The sequence below is a fragment of the Protopterus annectens genome, chromosome 11.part0 (assembly GCF_019279795.1).
Source record: "Protopterus annectens isolate FY-2018-M chromosome 11.part0, PAN1.0, whole genome shotgun sequence".
In the NCBI taxonomy this organism is placed as follows: domain Eukaryota; kingdom Metazoa; phylum Chordata; order Ceratodontiformes; family Protopteridae; genus Protopterus; species Protopterus annectens.
Genome location: NC_056745.1, coordinates 382,889,320 through 382,908,895, shown reverse-complemented (window position 1 = coordinate 382,908,895; position 19,576 = coordinate 382,889,320). Strand labels below are relative to the sequence as shown.

At 42.2% G+C, this 19,576-nt stretch overlaps 1 protein-coding gene across 1 annotated transcript in view; it reads left to right on the top strand.

The window, feature by feature from the left end:
* The first annotated feature begins 2,964 nt into the window (after positions 1-2,964).
* Positions 2,965-19,576, top strand: part of LOC122814943 (extracellular calcium-sensing receptor-like) — a 164,258-nt gene continuing 147,646 nt past the window's right edge. The window contains exon 1 of the mRNA XM_044087203.1: positions 2,965-3,024. Within this exon, the coding sequence (XP_043943138.1) occupies positions 2,965-3,024 (60 nt within the window). The remainder of the gene's footprint in view (positions 3,025-19,576) is intronic.

Below are 19,576 nucleotides of genomic sequence, written 5' to 3'. Positions count from 1 at the left end.
CACGACCGCAGTAGTATTACAGGTGGCTTTAATGTTAAAATAATAACATCTCCTTGTTAAGGGATGTTTAAACATATGGCTGGTTCCTTCATAGATATCTCCACAGCATGTGCAGTTATAACATTTAGACGTCCCCAATGTAGTTATATTCCTAGGTATATATGTATTAAATTCTTTATAACATAATCTCTGTTTGATTGTTCTCATATTTCTAAAACCAAAATATGGTTTCATGTCTACTATTTTTTTAATTTGATCACATGCCATAAGTATAAGCCAATTTTTCTCTATTATTCTTTGTATTCTATGTGTATTAGAATTAAAGGAAGTAATGAACCTCACCTTATTGTCACGTTCTCTCATTCCATTGTTTATGCTGCCTCCTGCATATATAGGTTTTAATGTAGTGGATCTTTGTGCTACAATTTTCCTTTTCTGTTCTAAAATCAGTCTATTGTTATAACCACTCGCTAACAATTCCTGTATGGTATTATCAAGTTGTATTTTAAACGTTGCTTCGTTAGTATTTAACCTGCTAACTCTGCTAAGTTGAGATCCTATTATGCTCTTAAATATGTGGGGGGCATGCATGCTAGTATAGTTCAGGTAACGTCCAGAATGCACTTCTTTATGATATATGCTTGTTTCAAACGAGTTTAGGGTTTTTTCTAGCATAACATCTAAGAATACTATTTTGTCTCTTGCATACTGCATCTTGAATTTTAAAAAATTCGTGGTTGTATTTAAATATTCCAGAAAGGAACCCAATTGTTGTTCCGTGCCTTTCCATAATAAAAAACAGTCGTCAACAAATCTTTGATAGAATAATAAATTACTTATAAAGTTATTGTCCTTATTCAACATAAATTTTTGTTCCCATACATATAATACCAAATTAGATAGGTGTTCGCTATGGAAGTACCCATAGCTACACCTGATACTTGTAAATACAACTGTTGATTGAACATAAATATATTATTAGTTAGAACCAATTCTAGTAGGGCACAAAGTGTTTCTATCTTACGTGCTACGTATGGTGTATGTTCTACTAGAAATTCCCGTATGGAATCAATACCATAGTCATTTGGTATTACTGTAAAGAGGGAGGTAATATCTAATGTTACCAATATTACATCTTCATAAGTTATTTGTTGTATTTCAACATTTTGCTGCCACTGTCTTAACTTCAACAAAAAATCAGTTGTGTCCCTTAGTACTGTGCTACAACTTTTCATATAAGGATAGAGTTGTTGTTGTAGGTAAATGGATACGGGTTCGGTGACCCAACCTGCACCTGAGACTATAGGTCTCATAGGTGGATCCATTATGGATTTATGTATCTTCGGGACTCCATATAGTATAGGTATAATAGGACAAGGTACTGTCAGAAAATTAAATAAATCTAAATCTATGTCTTCCTGTAATTGCAAATCATAGATAGCCATATTAATAGTACTAATACTTTTTCTTACATCTTCTTGATTGATTGTTTTAAAAGCTGTTACATCCTGTAGTAAGTCATTCATTAGATGTAGATAATTCTCATTATTCATTAATACTGTTACATTGCCCTTATCTGCTGGTTTAATTATTAGGTCGCCATGTTTAATCAATGTTTGCATGGTTTCATACTCTTCTTTAGTTAAATTAAAGCTCTTATTTATTACTGTATCTTTACATTTATGGACTCCATCATATACCTCTCTAATCTCCTGTTCACATAGATTTTGAAATGCCAACAGTACTGGTATATTACTAGGTATGAAGGTACTTCTCTTCTTACACCCTAAGTCAGCAACACTCTTATCACCAAACAACATTTTCAAGGTTATTGCTCTAATAAATAGTTTAAGGTCCGTTATTACATTAACCACATCATCCGTGGTCGTCGGTATAAAGTTTAGGCCCTTTTGAAGCAATAAATAATGTGCTTCCGTTAATATAAAACTGGATAAATTCAAAGTACCTCTTTTTATTGACGGACATGCTTGCTGTGTCCTAAAGGGCTGTCGCTTTTTCTTTTTGTAGGTGTACGCGTACTCGTAGAAGCTGTTCTATTCCTTGCAAGAGTATGTTCTGGTACTACCTCTGCTTGCGTTAACTGAAAACGCTTAAGTGTTGTTTGTTGTAGCTTTCCTCTTAGGTGTTGGCCCTTCTCTTTAGTGACTCCAGCATACGTTTCTGTCTTGGACGCATTCACATCAACGTGTACTACGTCTATGGGTGTTGTCATCATGGCCTCCTCCGATTGGTCAACCATTACGCTCGCCTCTACGGTTGTTTGAGCAGATAGTGTTTGTTCAAAAGTATCGAGTGTATCCAATAAATTACTTTTGTTGTTGTATTGGTAATTGGATACCCCTTTAGTTCTATCTGCAATCTTCGGCCATGAGAAGATATGGCCCATTGCAAAATCATTTACGTCACGCAAAAGTTTCTTCTTTTTGGACTCCTCAAGCTTTTTATCAAAGGAGTTAATTTTGTTAAGTAACTGTTCATAGCTAGCAGTGTTGTTTGAAAAACTTTTTGATTCATGTAGTTGTTTGTCTAAGCTATGAATTTCAGTCTTCAAATCCGTTTCTATTGACATAAAGTGATCATTCATTAAAGTCATATAGTCAAGACTTAGTTGGAGGTTCAACTGCTGCCACCGTTTGAGTAGATCTGGGAATACGTTCCCATATGAAGGCATCTTAGTTATACGTAGACCTCTGGGCACTATTCCTTTCTCTAGGTAGGCGCAAAAACTAAATCTTTGCCATTGCAGCTTTTTAAAAGAGGTTAACTTCTTCTCTAGCAATTGCAGTTTGTTTGTAAATTCAACCGAGGATGCTATGTTGTATGAATTACTTCCCCCTTGGTTAATATTGTCCGTTAATACAAAGTTCAGTAACGGATTTACCCCAGTTGTAACCAGGCGTTCCACTGAGCAGTTTAAGTTAGTTGGCTCCATTTCCAACGAGAATGCTGGCTGCTGTAGACCTCAAGTATATCTCCAGTAACGAACGGAAACACTTGCAGAATGTAGAATGAAGTAACAGTCAAAAAACACAAGAAAACTGGAAGATAAACTGTTTTATAAGAACACGGCAAAGCTTTCAGGTCAAAAACCCTTCTTCAGTGCATACATTTAGTTTTAAAATCACATCGAATATATAGTATGGGTCTAAGTCACATGACTTGCAGCCAGAAGTCATGTGATTATTACATTCAATGTTATACCAAAAAATTTTTTTAAAAAACATTTTATAAAAATTACAAATCATTTTAATTTACTCTGCTGTAAAAATTTTAATACAGGTTTCAGTGTAATAATATCATTAATACCTGGGATTTTGTCTGCTTGCAATCTAGTTATCCATTCATATTCCTTTAATTCTAATTTATTATTCATGTCTCCACCCCTCTCTGTTGTCAGACTGTTGTCTGACAACAGTGTTCCTCACACACTGTTGCATGCATACACACCTGGTACATGTACATATAAAGCTGTACCTTGCCTATGACATGGTCAGTGTATTCCCACTCTGCCATACTCCCTCTTGGGAATGTCTGCAGGACCACAGCCTGCAGACACATAGACACCTGGAACACAAACATAATACAGCATGTCAGACTACATTCAGTCAGTGGTACTAACAGCAATAATGCATCCTGGCTAATAAGGTACAGACACCTGTATGTGTACCCATAACAAATGCAATCAGATAGCACCTTACATAGTACTACATAGCTACACTGTGCTATATTCACCCTGTGCATCAGACCCATATTAGCATGTCTCTGCATTGATGGTATCGATGACAGGGATTTGGCACAGGTATCATCATATGCACAGGGTGTAGTGTGAGTTTGCCAGAGGCCTAGGCTGGGCCATACTGTTGACATCATGTGTGTGTGTTTGGAGGGGTATCCAATAGAGGGCTGTGCAGAGGTGCTGTGTGTGTTTGGAGGTGACCTGCCTGTGATACAGATATGTGTTTGTGTGTGTGTGTGTGTGTGTGTGTGTGTGTGTGTGTGTGTGTGTGTGTGTGTGTGTGTGTGTGTGTGTGGGTGTGTGTGTATGCACACAGTCACTCCATGTGCCTGCTCTACACAGGGATACATTGGACAGCTGTGGATCGTACATGGCAAGGTGTCCAGTTCACCATCTCCAGCCACGGACATGGGAACTGGTCTTGCCAGGGGTATCATTGGCACCACCAGGCCCAAGGCCAGATGCAGTACTGCTTCCTGATGGTGACTGCTGTTTGCTGGATCCATGTCCCTGACAGGACTGGATAGGACCACATGCCCATGGCCTGATCTGGTGTGATGTGGACAACAACCCCCCTTCAGAAGTGCTGGTGTCACTGCCACTATGAGAGTGTGAAGGTGCATGGCCCCATAGACTGTCAGCTGTTGTTGGTGCTGACCTATATCCATGTGGCCGATGCCAATCTCCCACCACATGCTGTAGCACAGGCATGCCATGGTTAAGGATTGCCAAGGTCTCACCCCACCATCTATTCATGACATCAGTATTTTGATGTGTGGCCTCAACAAGTTCCTGTATGTCACCATGTAAATCAGGAAGAGTTGCATCCACCACCATGAGTATTTGTCTGGTGTGGTGTTCACTATGTGCCTGTGCATCCATGACAGTCTGGAACATGCATCTGGTGACTCCTGCTGTGGCACTTGCAACAGCGGATTGACAGGCAGTAGTCTTCCTGCGAACACCCCTGTCCATCTGCCTGTGTGGGATCTCGCCTGCACTCTGTCTATGGCCAGTGTCCACACTCACACCTGCTATAGTCACCACAGTAGCCTGTTCAATGCCACCACCTGCCAACTGTCCATCATGCATGGCCACTGGTGACAGGGTATGTGTGGGTATTGTCACTGTGTGCGGGGACGATGTGGACAAGAGTGGGATGTCAACCAAAGTCACAGATTCAGCCCCTGACAACCCCACCTATACCTCACTATTCCTATCATCATTGTCAGAGTCTGCAGAGATAATGACATCAGTTTCCAAGTGGGAGGGACTCCAAACCTCATCGCCACCTGTGAGGGGAAGACAACATATTTACATTAATATCTGCACTCTGAGGTTGGCTGGTACACACATGCACATACACACACACACACACACACACACACACACACACACACACACACACACACACATACACACACACACACACACACACACACACACACACACACACACACACACACACACACACACACACACACACACACAAACACACACACACACACACACACACACACACACACACACACTTACAAGTGAGGTGGCACAAATCTGTTACACAGACCACATATTACCCAAATGGTGACAGGCATAACACATGGCCCTCAACATCATGCATTGCAGCTAGTTTTATTGCATGTCACTCACAATATAGAGCTCTGGGATACATGATTAGTGTTAGTAGGTGATGGCCCTTCCGCAGCACAGACTGCACCCTTGTACACATTGCTGTTCACCTGTATAGCACAGTGGCAAGTACTACAGAACATACCTCACAACTGTACAAATCCTCGCAGGATGTGCAGATGTCTGTCTCATATGTTTGCTCTGTTTCTCATAACCCCTGTGTTTCTATGAAACATAACTGGGATGATCTGAGGAGTGGCATCACTGATTAATGACATACATTTGAGTGTCAGACCTCCAAACCAGCTGTAAATGTATGGTCATGCTATTCCTGTTACACCACCAACCTTTTAAGCTTACAGTGGATATGGTAAGTGTACACAACCCTGTTAACATGCCATGTTCTTATAATATATGAGATGATACTGCAATAATGCATTCAGATATGTTACCCACCATTCGTGTGACATATGACCTGCGCAATCCATTCGATAAACAAACAAATGTGTTATGTGTGTATAATGACTGCAGTATGTACAATATGGTAGTTGCATAAGTGTGCACACCTTTAAAATGATACTTTGTTGAAGCACCTTGTAAGTGACTTACAGCATTCACTCTTCTTGTGAAGGTGTCTATCAGCATGGCGCATCTTGACTAGGCATTATTTGGCCACTCCTCCATGCAAAAGTCATCCAACTTTGTCAAATTGTAAGGGCAGCTCATGTGCACAGCCCACGTCAGGTCACACTGAGGTTTGTCTGTCTGGTGTAGGTTTGAGCTCTGGCTGGGCCAATCCATAACCATAAGTGTGTTCAGGTGGAGCCATTCTTAGATAGCTTTTGGTGTATGCTTCGGGTCTTTGTCATTTTGAAGGCTGACACCCCTCCCCATCCTCAGCGTTCTTGCAGATGCCTGATGGATTTGGGCCAGACATGGGTGTTATTTGCAACTTTCAGAATTCACACCACCATGACTACAGGCCCAGTTCTGGCTTTGGAACAGCATCCCCACAGCATGCCACTGCCACCAGTGTGATTCACCATGGGGATGTTGGTGTTCAGGTTAAGAGGGGTGTTGCTTGTGAACCACACAATACTTTTGGTATTGTGGCTTTGAGGTCAATCCATAGTCTCATTATACCATAACACATTTTCACACATGCCTTTGTGAGACGTGATGTGCTGTATTGCAAATTGTATTCCACCATGGATGTTTTTTGGTGTGGGGAAATGCTTCCATCTTCTGACCATACCCCATAGGCCAGATGTATGCAGAATATGGGAGAGTGATCTCACAGGTAGTACACAACACCAGTACTTGCAAGAGATTCCTGCAACTCCCTCAGTGTTGCTGCATGTCTCCTGGCAGCCTCCTTGACCAGGTTTTGACATGTCTTGTCATCATTTTTAGAGGGATGTCAGGTTCTTTTCAACATCACTGTTGTCCCACATTCAATCCACCTTTTGACAACTGTCTCCACTGTGTTCCATGGTGTATGCAGTTCTGTGATAATGCTGTTGTACCCTACTCTTGGCTGATACCTTTCAAATATAAGATCCCTTTGCTGCTTTGTAAGCTGTCTGCAAGCCATGGCTATTGCTGTTGCAGGCAACTGAGCAAATGTCATGAATATCCTACTTGGACAGCAGACTGTTATTTGGTGTTACTCAGAGAGCCTTTACTTGATGGCAGGTGTGTACTCCAGTAGACAGAATGCTATCAGTAAATCCAAGCTGCTGCAATAAGATATTATTTGAAGGGTGTGCACACATATACATCCAGCTTATTGTAAGGTTTGTATACTCCATTTTTGGTGCCCAAGAAATTGATTGGTTTTACAACTGAATTGTTCATGTCATATGTCACATTACAGGTTGGAAAAGGTGTGGACTGACATTGTGGTTCCAATTTGTATATATATATATATATATATATATATCATAAACACCTGGCATCTTAACAGGGGTGTGTACACTGTGTATATCCACTGTATGAGAGTAATGTTTCACACCTGTCCCTACCTTAGGCCATTTGTCCCCCCATTTTGTTGGCCTGTGTCCAGAAGTCTTGCACTGACAAGTTGTGAGGTATGCTGTAGGGATGTTACATTCTCTCCAGATAAGTCCCTGTGGTGGCTACTGTGATGCAATTAAGTTAACCCAACCACAAGTGAACATGCACATAAAGCAATATGGCTATGAGTGACAGTTTTGTGCATGGTACATTACATGGCCTTCACATGCCTGGGGTATTGGCAAACCACAAAAAAATAATTCCATACTCACCAGCTTCAGGCTGCCATCCCACATGCAGACTGGATGGACCTAGGTAGTTATGGGAGAGGAGTATTGTCAGCAGACTCACATGTGGCGTTGGTACAGGATGGATGCAGCATGTCTGCACATTTATAGTACAACCCCCAGTACTACACAATTTGCTGTCTTTCACCTTAGATGTGCACTTCTGTGCATTATAAAACCCCATCCACACCTGCAATCTATGTAGATATTCTACAAATACAAGTATGTCTGCTACACTAGTCTAGTAATCTCCACTGGGGCCTTACCTGCACACTCCTTGTCCATTATGTGGGTGCCACACACCTCCAGCATGTGGGGGGTCTGTACCCTGATGTTGTACTGGGATGTGTGCCCCAAAGTTGCTGAGGAGTTCCTCAGTGGCTGTCAGTGGGGACTGCATGGCTGGGTCCCCAACTGCGGCTGTGCAGTCACTGGCCACTGCAGCAGCCCTTTGTTGAGCATGGTGTATGAGGTAATTTGCACAATGCCAGACCTGCGCATATGTACGTGCGTGCAGGCTGACATCATTTACCCTGTGGACTAGGTCATCCCACAGGCCAGTCCTCTCCCACAGATGTTGCTGGCTCCGACCAAACATTATGGCATGGTCCTGTAGTATGGCTTCTATGATTATACTTGTCTCAGCCCCTAAGAAAGTAGACCTTTGCTGATGTGACATTGCAACTGGAAGACATAAAAAGGGAAACACATTACAGGACCTCATACATTTGGCAACAGTATGTACAGAACCTGCACAGTTACATTGAATACCTGTAGCCACCACTCACAACCACAACATACCCCTGTAATCTATCAGCACTGTATCTGCTTGCTTTGCACTGCTGGTCCTGACGTGATACATTCCCCACAATGAGGGCTAGTTAATTTCATAATCCTCTAATCCTCATTCATATCTGTGTAGAAGATGACATTGGCCATCTTCAATGCGGATGGGGTGTGGATGGTGCAAGGCTTCGTGTGACTACATTGTGTAATGGAGCTGGGAGCACATGACTGAGTTCATGTAGGATGCGGACAGAGAAATTATTAGGTCAAATGGATACTTATGTTTGTTGCCTTTCAGTAGGCAATATGTACCTGCTCACTGGTGATGAGGGGAAGGATGTGGGTGCTGTGCATATCCACCTATAGCGATGCTGAGCAAGGGGGTGATGTTTGCCATAAACCTATCTGCAGCAGGCTGGCTATAGCTATGCTGTGTGTGTATGTGGTCTGATTGACCACCATTACAGAGTGGATTGGTTTGTTGCCTCTGAGATTGCAGACATATGTGAAGATGGCCTTGTGATTGGCCTTGGTGGATGTGTTTACTTTGTACTCATAGTTAACCTTGCAGTACTCCACTTGTGACCTTAAATGCTTGATCAGACAAAGGCTGACTTCATGCCAAGTTAGTGCCAGCTCCTAATTTGCCATGTACAGCCAATATAGGAAATGAGTCTGTGGTTTATGTATTGCTGCTGTCCAGCAAAGGGGATTACTCTACTTTGGAGGAAGGTAGATTTTACGAGTAAGGTATTGCTGAGTCCATACAGCTATGTTGGTGTTCATATAGCTGTTTGTAGTAGGTGTGGACACACAGTCAGAACACAGTTGGACACCTCTCCAATTTCAAACTGATAATCATGCTTATTGTAGCACCCATGGCTGTGTCAGGGCAATGCAACAACCAGTAGCTGTAGAAATGTCACTCTATTTGGATGCACAGTAACTAAGATTACACACACGTACATTACATTTTGCATCCCATGTCTGTTGTTATGAGGCAGCCAGATACACCTACTCATACTAATATGTGCATAGGTAATACCTGATATACATTTCTGTTCTCTGGCAGTATGGCACACTGTATTCACACTCTTGCTGCCCAGTCATCACTCTCAACCCATTAGAGTAGGACATTAGTAGGACGCCACACATACATGGGGGGACAATGGGACAAAATTAGTGACACTGTCTTAATATTGCTGTAACACACTTGAGTCATTCAATTTCACCATAACCTTTGCATTGGCAGACATTCCCTGGAGAATGTCCAACACTCATATGGCAGGAAGAGAGGAGAAAGTCTAGGAGTGTAGTAGCGAGGGTAAGGACTTTTAATGTTGGCAGTATGACTGGTATAGGGACAGAGCTAGCTGCTATGATAGCCAGAGAAAGGTGGCTATATTGTGTATCCAAGAGACCAGATAGAAGGGGAGTATGGCTAAGTGTATCGGAGCCAAGTCACAAATGTGCTATCAGGGTATGGATGGGAGCAGAAAAGGATAGGCGTTATCCTGACAGAACAGTATGCCAAGGGTGTTTTTGGAGGATGACATGAGTGTCTGCTAGAGTTATGTTTATGAATTTGGAAATGGATGGTGTAATGATGAATGTTATCAGTGCATATGCTACACAAGTTGCTTGTGCGGTGGATGAGAAAGTGAAATGTGAAGTCAGTTGGATGACATGGTGATGACTGTATCCAAGGGTGAGAGAGTAGTGATTGCAGCAGATTTCAATGCCCACGTTGGTGAAGAGAACAGAGGGGATGAGGAAGGGATGGGTATGTATGGTGTTAAGCAAAGGAATTCAAATGGTGTGATGGTAGTGAAATTTGCAAAAAAGATGGGCATAACTGTGGTAAATACATACTATAACAAGAGGGAGGAGCATAGGGTGACATACAAGAGTGGAGGGAGATGCACACAGGAGGAATATATCCAATGTAGGAGGGCCAGTTTGAAGGAGATTGGAGACTGTAAAGTGGTGACAATGGAAAGTGCAGTTAGGCAGCAGAGACTGTTGGTCTGTAGGATGACATTAATGATCAAGAAGAGGAGGAGAATGAGGGCAGCACCAAGGATCAGATGGTGGGAACTGGAAAAGGGTGATTGTGAGTTGGAGTTCGGGGAAGAGTTAAGACAGGCACTGGGTGGCAGTGACGATTTACCAAATATCTGGGTAAGTACAGCAGAGCTAGTAAAGGAGACTGCTAGAAAGGTGCTTGGTGTGACATATGGATGGATGAAGGAGTACAAGGACACCTGGTGGTGGACTGAGGAAGTACAGGACAGTATACAGAGGAAGACATTGGGGATGAAGGAGTGGGATTGTCAGAGAGATGAGGAAAGTATATAGGAGTATAAGGAGATATGATGCATGGCAAAGAGAGAGGTGGCAAAGGCTAAGGATGAGGCATATGACAAGTTGTATGACAAGCTGGACACTAAGGAGGGATGACAGGACTTGATCCGGTTGGCTAGACAGAGGGACTGAGCCCGGAAAGATGTGCAGCAGATAAGGGTGATAAAGGATAATGAGGGAAATGCACTCAGAAGCAAGAAGAGTGTGTTGAGCAGATGGACAGAGTACTTTGAGAGGCTGATGAATGAAGATAATGAGAGAGAGGGTTGTATGATGTGCGCATGGTGAATGAGGAAGTGCAATGGCTTACCAAGGAGGAAGTAAGGATAGCTATGAAGATGATGAATACTGGAAAGCCTGTTGGTCCACATGACATACCTGTGGTAGCATGGAGGTGTTTAGGGAAATGACAGTGGTGTTTTTCACCAGATTGTTTAATGATATCTTGGAAAGTGAGAGGTTTCATGTGGAGTGGAGAGAAAGTATTTGTGTACCATTTTAGGAATACGGTTGATGTGCAGGGCTGTATAACTACAGAGGGATAACATTAATCAGTCACAGAATGAAGTCATGGGAAAGAGTAGTGGAAGCTATGTTAAGCAGGGAGATGATGAGTAGTAGTCAGCAGTATGTTGTCATGCCAGGTAAGAGCACTACAGATGCGATGTTTCCTCTGAGAGTGTTGATGGAGTAGTACAGAGAAGGACAGGAGTTGCTTTTTGTCTTTCTGGATGTGGACAAAGCATATGACAGGGTGCCTAGAGAGAAGTTGTGATATTGTATGAGGAAGTCATGAGTGGCAGGCATATATGTAAGACTGGCAAGGTTCAAAGAACAAAACCACCACCATTACAGATACAAGCATGCAAAATCTGAAGGTAATGCTACTCAATGCTAGAAGCCTAAACCTCAAAATGCACTCTCTCGAGGTACTCCTAAAAATGGAGAACATCGATATCTGTCCAGTAACTGAGACCTTGTTCAAGGCTCCAGAGAGCACCCCTGCAATACCAAGCTACAACTCCTACCACACTTTTTGGCCACGAAAACCAAGACCGAAACACTAAAGGTGGAGGAGTGTCCATATTCACCAAGGATATTCTCACCTCCAGGCTAGTTGCACAACACAATGCATCTGAAATTCTCCAGGTGCAACTAACACTAGGTAAGAATGCAATCCAAATTGTAGCTTGCTACAGATCCCCCACTATGCCCCAAGATCTCACTACACCTTTCTAAACACACTGGAAAATATTAAGATACAACCAAATACCCTAATACTGGGGGATTTCAACTACACTGCCATTAACTGCGAAAACTACGCGGGTACAAACACCTTTTCCCAATGGTTCTTGGAATTCATAAATTCCAATGGCCTGAATCAACTAATCCATTGTCCCACCAGGGGCTCAATATCCTAGACCTGGTCATTACCAACATGGGAGATAGATGCTTCACACCAGTGGTCACCCTCTCATTGGTCAGGTCTGACCATAAGCAAATCACCCTTGACATCCACATCCCACCCCCACTCCCCAGTAAGGAAACCTCCATAAAAAACTTCTCCAAAGCAAACTTCATGCTACTCAAGTCAGAAGTGGCAAACTTCATGACACCCATGCAGATGGGATCTGAAAGTTTGACTCCTGAATCCTACACTAAGGAACTGTATGTGTATAAATCCAGCTTCAGACAAGTGACAAGTGGAGTACTTCAGGGTTCAGTCTTGGGACTGCTCTTGTTTGGCATCTACTTCTCTGAAGTACAGGCCAACACTAAGGGACTCAGGCTAACAAAGTTCACAGATGACTGCAAACTGGGAGCCATTATTGAATCCCCAAATGATGTAGATATTCTACAAAAGGCCCTTACAGAAACAGATGCTTGGTGCCAGAGCCATGGGCTCAAGCTTAATGCCAAGAAATGTATAGTTATCCCCTTTGGGGAAAAAGATGTACCCATGAATTACCACATAGGTTGCAGTACACTAAACACCGAAAGTATGATGAGAGACTTAGGGACACAGGTGGACAGTGGTCTCACCTTCGATAACCACATCACCACAACAGTCAGGAAGTCCTTCTTTGTGGCACACCTTATCACTAAGGGCTTTTCATCCAGAAAAAAAGGAGGTCATTGTCCCCCTGTACTCACCCCTCATTAGACCTATTATAGAGTACAACACCCCATTTGATATGTACATCACGAGACATCTGCAACAGCTGAAAAGGCTGCAGAAACACCTCACTAAAAGAATCACAGGTCTAAAGCAGATGCCCTATGCTGACCATCTAAAAAACTCCAGCGATACTCTGTGGCATATCATCTACTCAGAGGTGGTCTCTGCTTAACAAACAACATCATGTCAAACTCTGAGCTGTTGGACATGCTCTACTTAAAAAAATCCCAATCCCTCAGAGCCACACACTCCAGGGATCTAAACCTTGTCATCACAATGAACAAAACATGCTGGAGGAATAGGTTTCTGACCCAGAGACTCCCCATACTCTGAAATAGACTACCTACCTACCATACCACAGTCAGACATCATAGTACACTTTGAATTGGGCCAGTATATGTGGGAGTAGTGTGTGAGTGGCAAACATTTTGAGATTTTTTTTGTTCACACAGTCCTTATACTGTACTGTTCCTTTGGCTTACTGGTATGTCACTGTGACTGTGGTTAAATTGGTTGTGAGTATGCACTTTCACACTGGTGTCTGTTCTTCAGTGCGGAAACATCCCTGTAGTGCCTGATATATTTGTCAATACGTGTGTAATTCCCCATAGCAGATTTGGGTTAGTGTTGTGTCAGTCTGACTGTAGTTTGGACAGTGCTTGTTGACATGCTTAGCAGCTGAGTGCAGTTTCCCTAATGTGACATTATGTCCAGATATTTGTAGTATGTAGTGTTGCCTGGCCACCATAAGTGTTGTATATTTATGACACATCAGTAGGCTGATGTGAGGATTTCATTCACCAACCAGTGGGAAGTAACTGAATGTTGGACTTGTGCTATTTCAGTCAATATATGTTAGGACACACATGAGGATGTTACTGCATCAACTGTGTCAGCTTATCTACTCCAGTATTTTAGATATGTCCCTATTTCTATGGCTTTCTCCTCCACTTTGTCAGGCCTGGCCCAGGTTCGTTGCACAAAGGGGTTCTAAGCCTACCTCGGGACTGTCTCTATTGTTGCAGTACGTCCAGGTTTATTGCTCATATTTCTGGTCTGTTCCACAGATGCATTATTTTCATGTCCCTGGTAAATCACTGTAAGGATATGAGGATTTCTGACAGTAAATGATGACATACATTTCAGTTTCAAAACTCGCATCCTTCAGAACATGTATGCTGAAACAAACCCTCCCACTCTGGCAACATTCTACATTTATAAGAGCGATATTTGAAATATGTCCCTAGTTTTGTCTCATTGTCCCCCCATTTGGACAGCCTTGGACCAGATTTCTTGCAGTAAGGGGTTGGTAGGTATGGTTCTGAGGTATGACTCCACTACATGTTATGAGTATATATATATATATATATATATTTTATATATATATGTGTGTGTTTATGGCTTTTCCCGGTTAGAAGTCGCCACAGTGGAACTCCGGTCCGCTAATGATTGGCATTTTTACGATGTCGAGTTGCCAGCCCGGTGCCCAACCTTCAAAGAAGGCACACCCACACACGCCTGCACCTACCTGCGTGCCTTTCAATTCACTCGACCACAGGGAGGACATGCAGACTCCACACAGAAGGCAGTCCAGCCCAAAATCAAACCAAAGAATATATATACATATATATATATATATATATACTTTTTTCTATATATGTATAGTTTATATATATATATATATATATATATATATATGTATATATATATATATATATATATATATATATATATATATATATATATATATTCAGACAATACTTTATTATTAATAAACTTTAGAACTGTTTTTATTATTCATTGGTACACTTTACCTTTAAGTTTCTGTTAGCACTTGTCGCATGATCTGATGTAACAATGTTTAAATGTAGTGGTTACTGTGTAGCCGCTGTTTGCTTGTGTTTCTAAAGAAGTTACCTTATTAAGTGTGACGAAAACATGAAAGTTTATATAATAAACTTGTTTTATGTTAAAGTAGAGCTTCTCCTTGGGATTACTGTCCAGTACTAGCTGCCAGCTGTTGATTTTCCTTTTCGTTTGGTATGTCTTTGGTTTTACATATGTATATATATATATATATATATATATATATATATATATATATATATATATATATATATATATATATATATATATGGGTCTACTTCATTTGATCGAAACTCGTTTGGTCGAAATTTCATTTGGTCGAAAACCAGTATTCAAGGCAATTAACAGGGATTTGTCCCCCTCCCCAATGTCGTGCAACACTGCAGTTTGATATATATATAGTTAGAGGGGGTGTGGGGGGCAAAGCCCCCACCTATTTTGTTTACAATGTGTACTTTTGTTTTATTTTCTTCTTTTAAACAAAAATAGGTGTGCCCACCCACACACCCCCAACTATATATATATCAAGTCCAGGGTCGCACGACATTGGGGAGGGGGACAAATCCTCGTTTTATGCTTTGAATATGGTTTTCGATCAAATGAAAATTCGACCAAATGAGTTTCGATCAAATGGTCTGTCAATCAAATGAAGTAGATCCATATATATATATATATATATATATATATATATATAAATGGTTTACTATCAGAATTGCGAACGTCACTCGGTCGAACGTTGTATAGTCGAACGCATATAGTCGGAAACACAAATGTCGAAGGCATTATAATCAATCGAGGAATGGTTTTACCATGGGTCAAGGTAGGGAGGATGTTTGTAGTAGGGTATTATACTGTACACCTACCTCGACCCATGGTAAAACCGTTCCCGATTGATTATACTGTCTTCGACATTTGTGTTTCCGACCATATGCGTTCGACTATACAACGCTTCGAAAGTGACGTCGCAATCTGATAGTAAACCTATATATATATATATATATATATATATATATATATATATATATATATATATATATATATATATATATATATACATGTGTATATTTTATGTGTATATCACTATTTATATTATGTATATACTTATCCATATATATTCTTATATATATATTTCTTTAAAAGAAAAGAGAAAGGGGTGATAGGAAAGATGATCAATTTCAACAATTGGCTTAAGTACTGGTGTCATTCAAAGGGGATCCAATGCCTGTCAGCTTGGGATGATATGCTCGACAAGCCACGATGCTTCGCTAGGGACGGCTTGCACCTGTCACCCCTGGGCTTTCGGATATTGGCAAAGGCTCTTGCTACCCCCATAGTGCCTTTTTTAGGCAAGGCTCAAAAGACAAACCCACCTCCATAGGTATCACAAGGGATAAGAAACTAAGAGTAATGCTACTCGACGCCAGAAGTCTAAACCTCAAGATGCATGCACTCAAAACTCTCCTTAGCATGGAGAACATCGATATCTGTGCAGTAACAGAAACCTGGTTCAGGGCTCACGGGAGCACCCCAGCACTACCAGGTTATACCTCATACCATGCTTTTCGGCCCCAAAACTTGGACCAAACCACAAAAGGAGGGGAGTATCGATATTCATCAAAGATACCCACACCTCCAGGTTGGTGGCAAAGCACGAAGCATCAGAGACTATCCATGTGCAACTAACAGTGGGTAAAACTGCCTTCCAGTTTATAGCCTGCTACAGACCACCCTCCCAAACCCAGGAACCCCACTCAGCCTTCCTGAGAACACTGGAAAATATGAAGGTCTCTCCAAACACCATTATATTGGGTGACTTCAACTACCCAAACATAGACTGGGAGCATTACTCTAGCTCCAACACCCTAGCCCAAAGGTTCCTAGAATTTATAAACTCAAATGCTATGGAACAACTTGTTACCACTCCCACAAGAGGGGAAAACATACTGGACCTGATCATCACCAACATGGGGACTCTATGCTCCAGACCAGAAGTGTATCCCTCACTGGTAAGATCAGACCATAAACTAATCTCACTGGATATTCACATCCCGACCCCACCCCCTGCCCAGAAAACCACAGTGAAAAACTTCTCTAAAGCAAATTTCACACTCCTCAAAACTGAGGTGGAATCTTTCAAAGCCCCTGGGCCTGTGGAAAATACGGCCCAGACCACAGAATCCTTTATAAACACATTCTATGAACACCTTCAGGAATGCATGGATCATGCGATCCCAAATAAAACCAAGACCCAATCCTCAAAGGCAGATGTCCTGTCTGGTGGACCCCAGCCATAAACAAACTATACAATAGAAGGAGGAAGCTACTAAATGATAGAGCAAAATCCCAAAAAGGGAAGGCATCACTGATCAGTATTAGCAAAAAACTACGGGCACACATAAAATTGTCCAAGGCCAGCTTCGAGAGAAAAATTGCACAGGACACTAAGGATAATCACAAGGCTTTCTTTAGTTATGTTAGGAACCTGGGTGGTAATTCCCAGATATGCTCAGAATTAGTCCAAAATGACAAAAAATACACCGAACCCACAGACATTGCCAACATCCTAGCTGACAGGTTCAGCGCAAACTTCTCCACCCCCTCCCCACCAAAAGGGAAAATATCTATCCCAGCAGAGTGCTGCCCCCCCTGACATCTCAGATGCTCAGGTAAGAGCCGCCCTCTCCAAAGCAAAAAACACAGCATCAGTGGGACCAGATGGTGTCCCGGGCTGCGTCCTACATGAACTCCAAGAAGAGCTAAACCCAAACATAAAACTATTGTTCAATCTCAGCCTTACTACAGGATATGTGCCCAAAGAGTGGCGTACAGCAACAGTGGTCCCTCTCCATAAAGGTGGTGCCTCAACGGATCCCGGAAACTATCACCCTATAAGCCTGACTAGCTTGGTCTGCAAAGCTATGGAAAGGATCATCATGGACCTCATAAATAAAGATATTGGGGACCTACAAACACTGGATCCTACCCAGTTCGGCTTTGTTAAGGGCAGATCCTGCCTCTTAAACCTGGTTGATTTCTTTGAAACAGTCACCAAGACCATTGACGAGGGGAAGGTGGTCCACACAGCCTACCTGGACCTCACAAAAGCCTTTGATACAATACCCCACTCGGGCATTATAGATAAGCTCACCAGCTTAAATATAAACCCCTATGTCACTTAATGGATTGCAAACTGGCTCAAGGACAGAACCCACATGGTTAAAATTGCTGGAGCCATGTCAGACTCCAAACCAATTACAAGTGGTGTCCCACAAGGCTCAGTCCTGGGACCTCTCTTGTTCGGTATATATTTCTCGGAGGTACAGGCCAACACGGAAGGACTGTGGCTGACCAAGTTCGCAGATGACTGCAAACTGGGCGCCATAATTGACTCTCCAGCTGACACAAGCATCCTCCAGAAGGGCCTCATAGAAACAGACAACTGGTGCCGGAGCCATGGCCTCAAGCTAAATGCCAAAAAGTGTATAGTCATCCCCTTTGGCAAAAACAAAGTGCCCACAAATTACCACATAGGTGGTAATCCATTAAGTACAGAAGAAGTAATTAGGGACCTGGGGACCCAAGTTGATAGCAATCTCTCATTTGACAACCACGTGGCCAAAGTGGTTAGAAAAACATTTTATATAGCCCACCTAATCATGAAGGGATTCACATCTAGATCAGGGGAGGTCATCGTGCCTCTTTACTCATCCCTCATCAGGCCCATAATTGAGTACAATGCCCCTTTTGGGATGTACCTTACCAGACACCTGAAGCAACTGGAAAGACCCCAAAAGTACCTCACCAAGCAGATCAAAGGGCTCAAACAGATGCCATATGCTGCCCGGTTAAAGAAACTCCAGCTCTACTCAGAGGCATACCGCCTGCTCAGAGGTGATTTGTGCCTGCCGTATAAAGCCATGCCCAACCTGGAATTAATGGACATGCTGCACCTCAGAAAATCCAAATCCCATCGAGCTACGCGCTCGAGAGACTTGAACCTCAGCACTGAAATAAATAGGACATGCTGGAGGGACAGATTCATAACCCAGAGGATCCCTTCACTCTGGAATAAAATCCCAGTCCAGGTTAGGCAGAGTCCCTCATTGACTCTCTTCAAGAGGAATCTTGATGAGTGGATGGGAGATCGTAGGTTTACCCCGGGTATCACTTCTGTGTCACTGTTAGACAGAGGCACAGTATACTAACCTCGAAAAAGGGCATAACAAAATAAATTTAAAATGGGTGGCGAAAGCCAAACACATTCTGGCTAGGCTTATAAATGCCCTAGGGCAGAAAGCCTAGTATGAACCTATGAACCTATGAACCTATGAAAGTGGAGGAAAAGGGACACGCAGAAGGAAGAACAATATGGAAGATAGCTACGGATGTGCAGGATGGGTGTATAGAAGGTCCATAACTGTCCATTTCTTATACAGCAACAGCTGTGCATTTGTACAGACTTTGGAGGTGAATTTGGACACTCACACCCCAGAGAGAGTGGTGAGGACAATAGAAATGTGTTGTTAATCCTCCTAAGCATAGCTGAGCATTGCTAACCATTGCTCACAGTTCATTCTCATAATATACCACACTAATGACTTCATGTAGTAAGTGTATATGATTTCTATTACATGACATGGCTGTATGTGCTTTCATTACAGTAGTAAGGGGTGTAACTATACTGTATGGAAC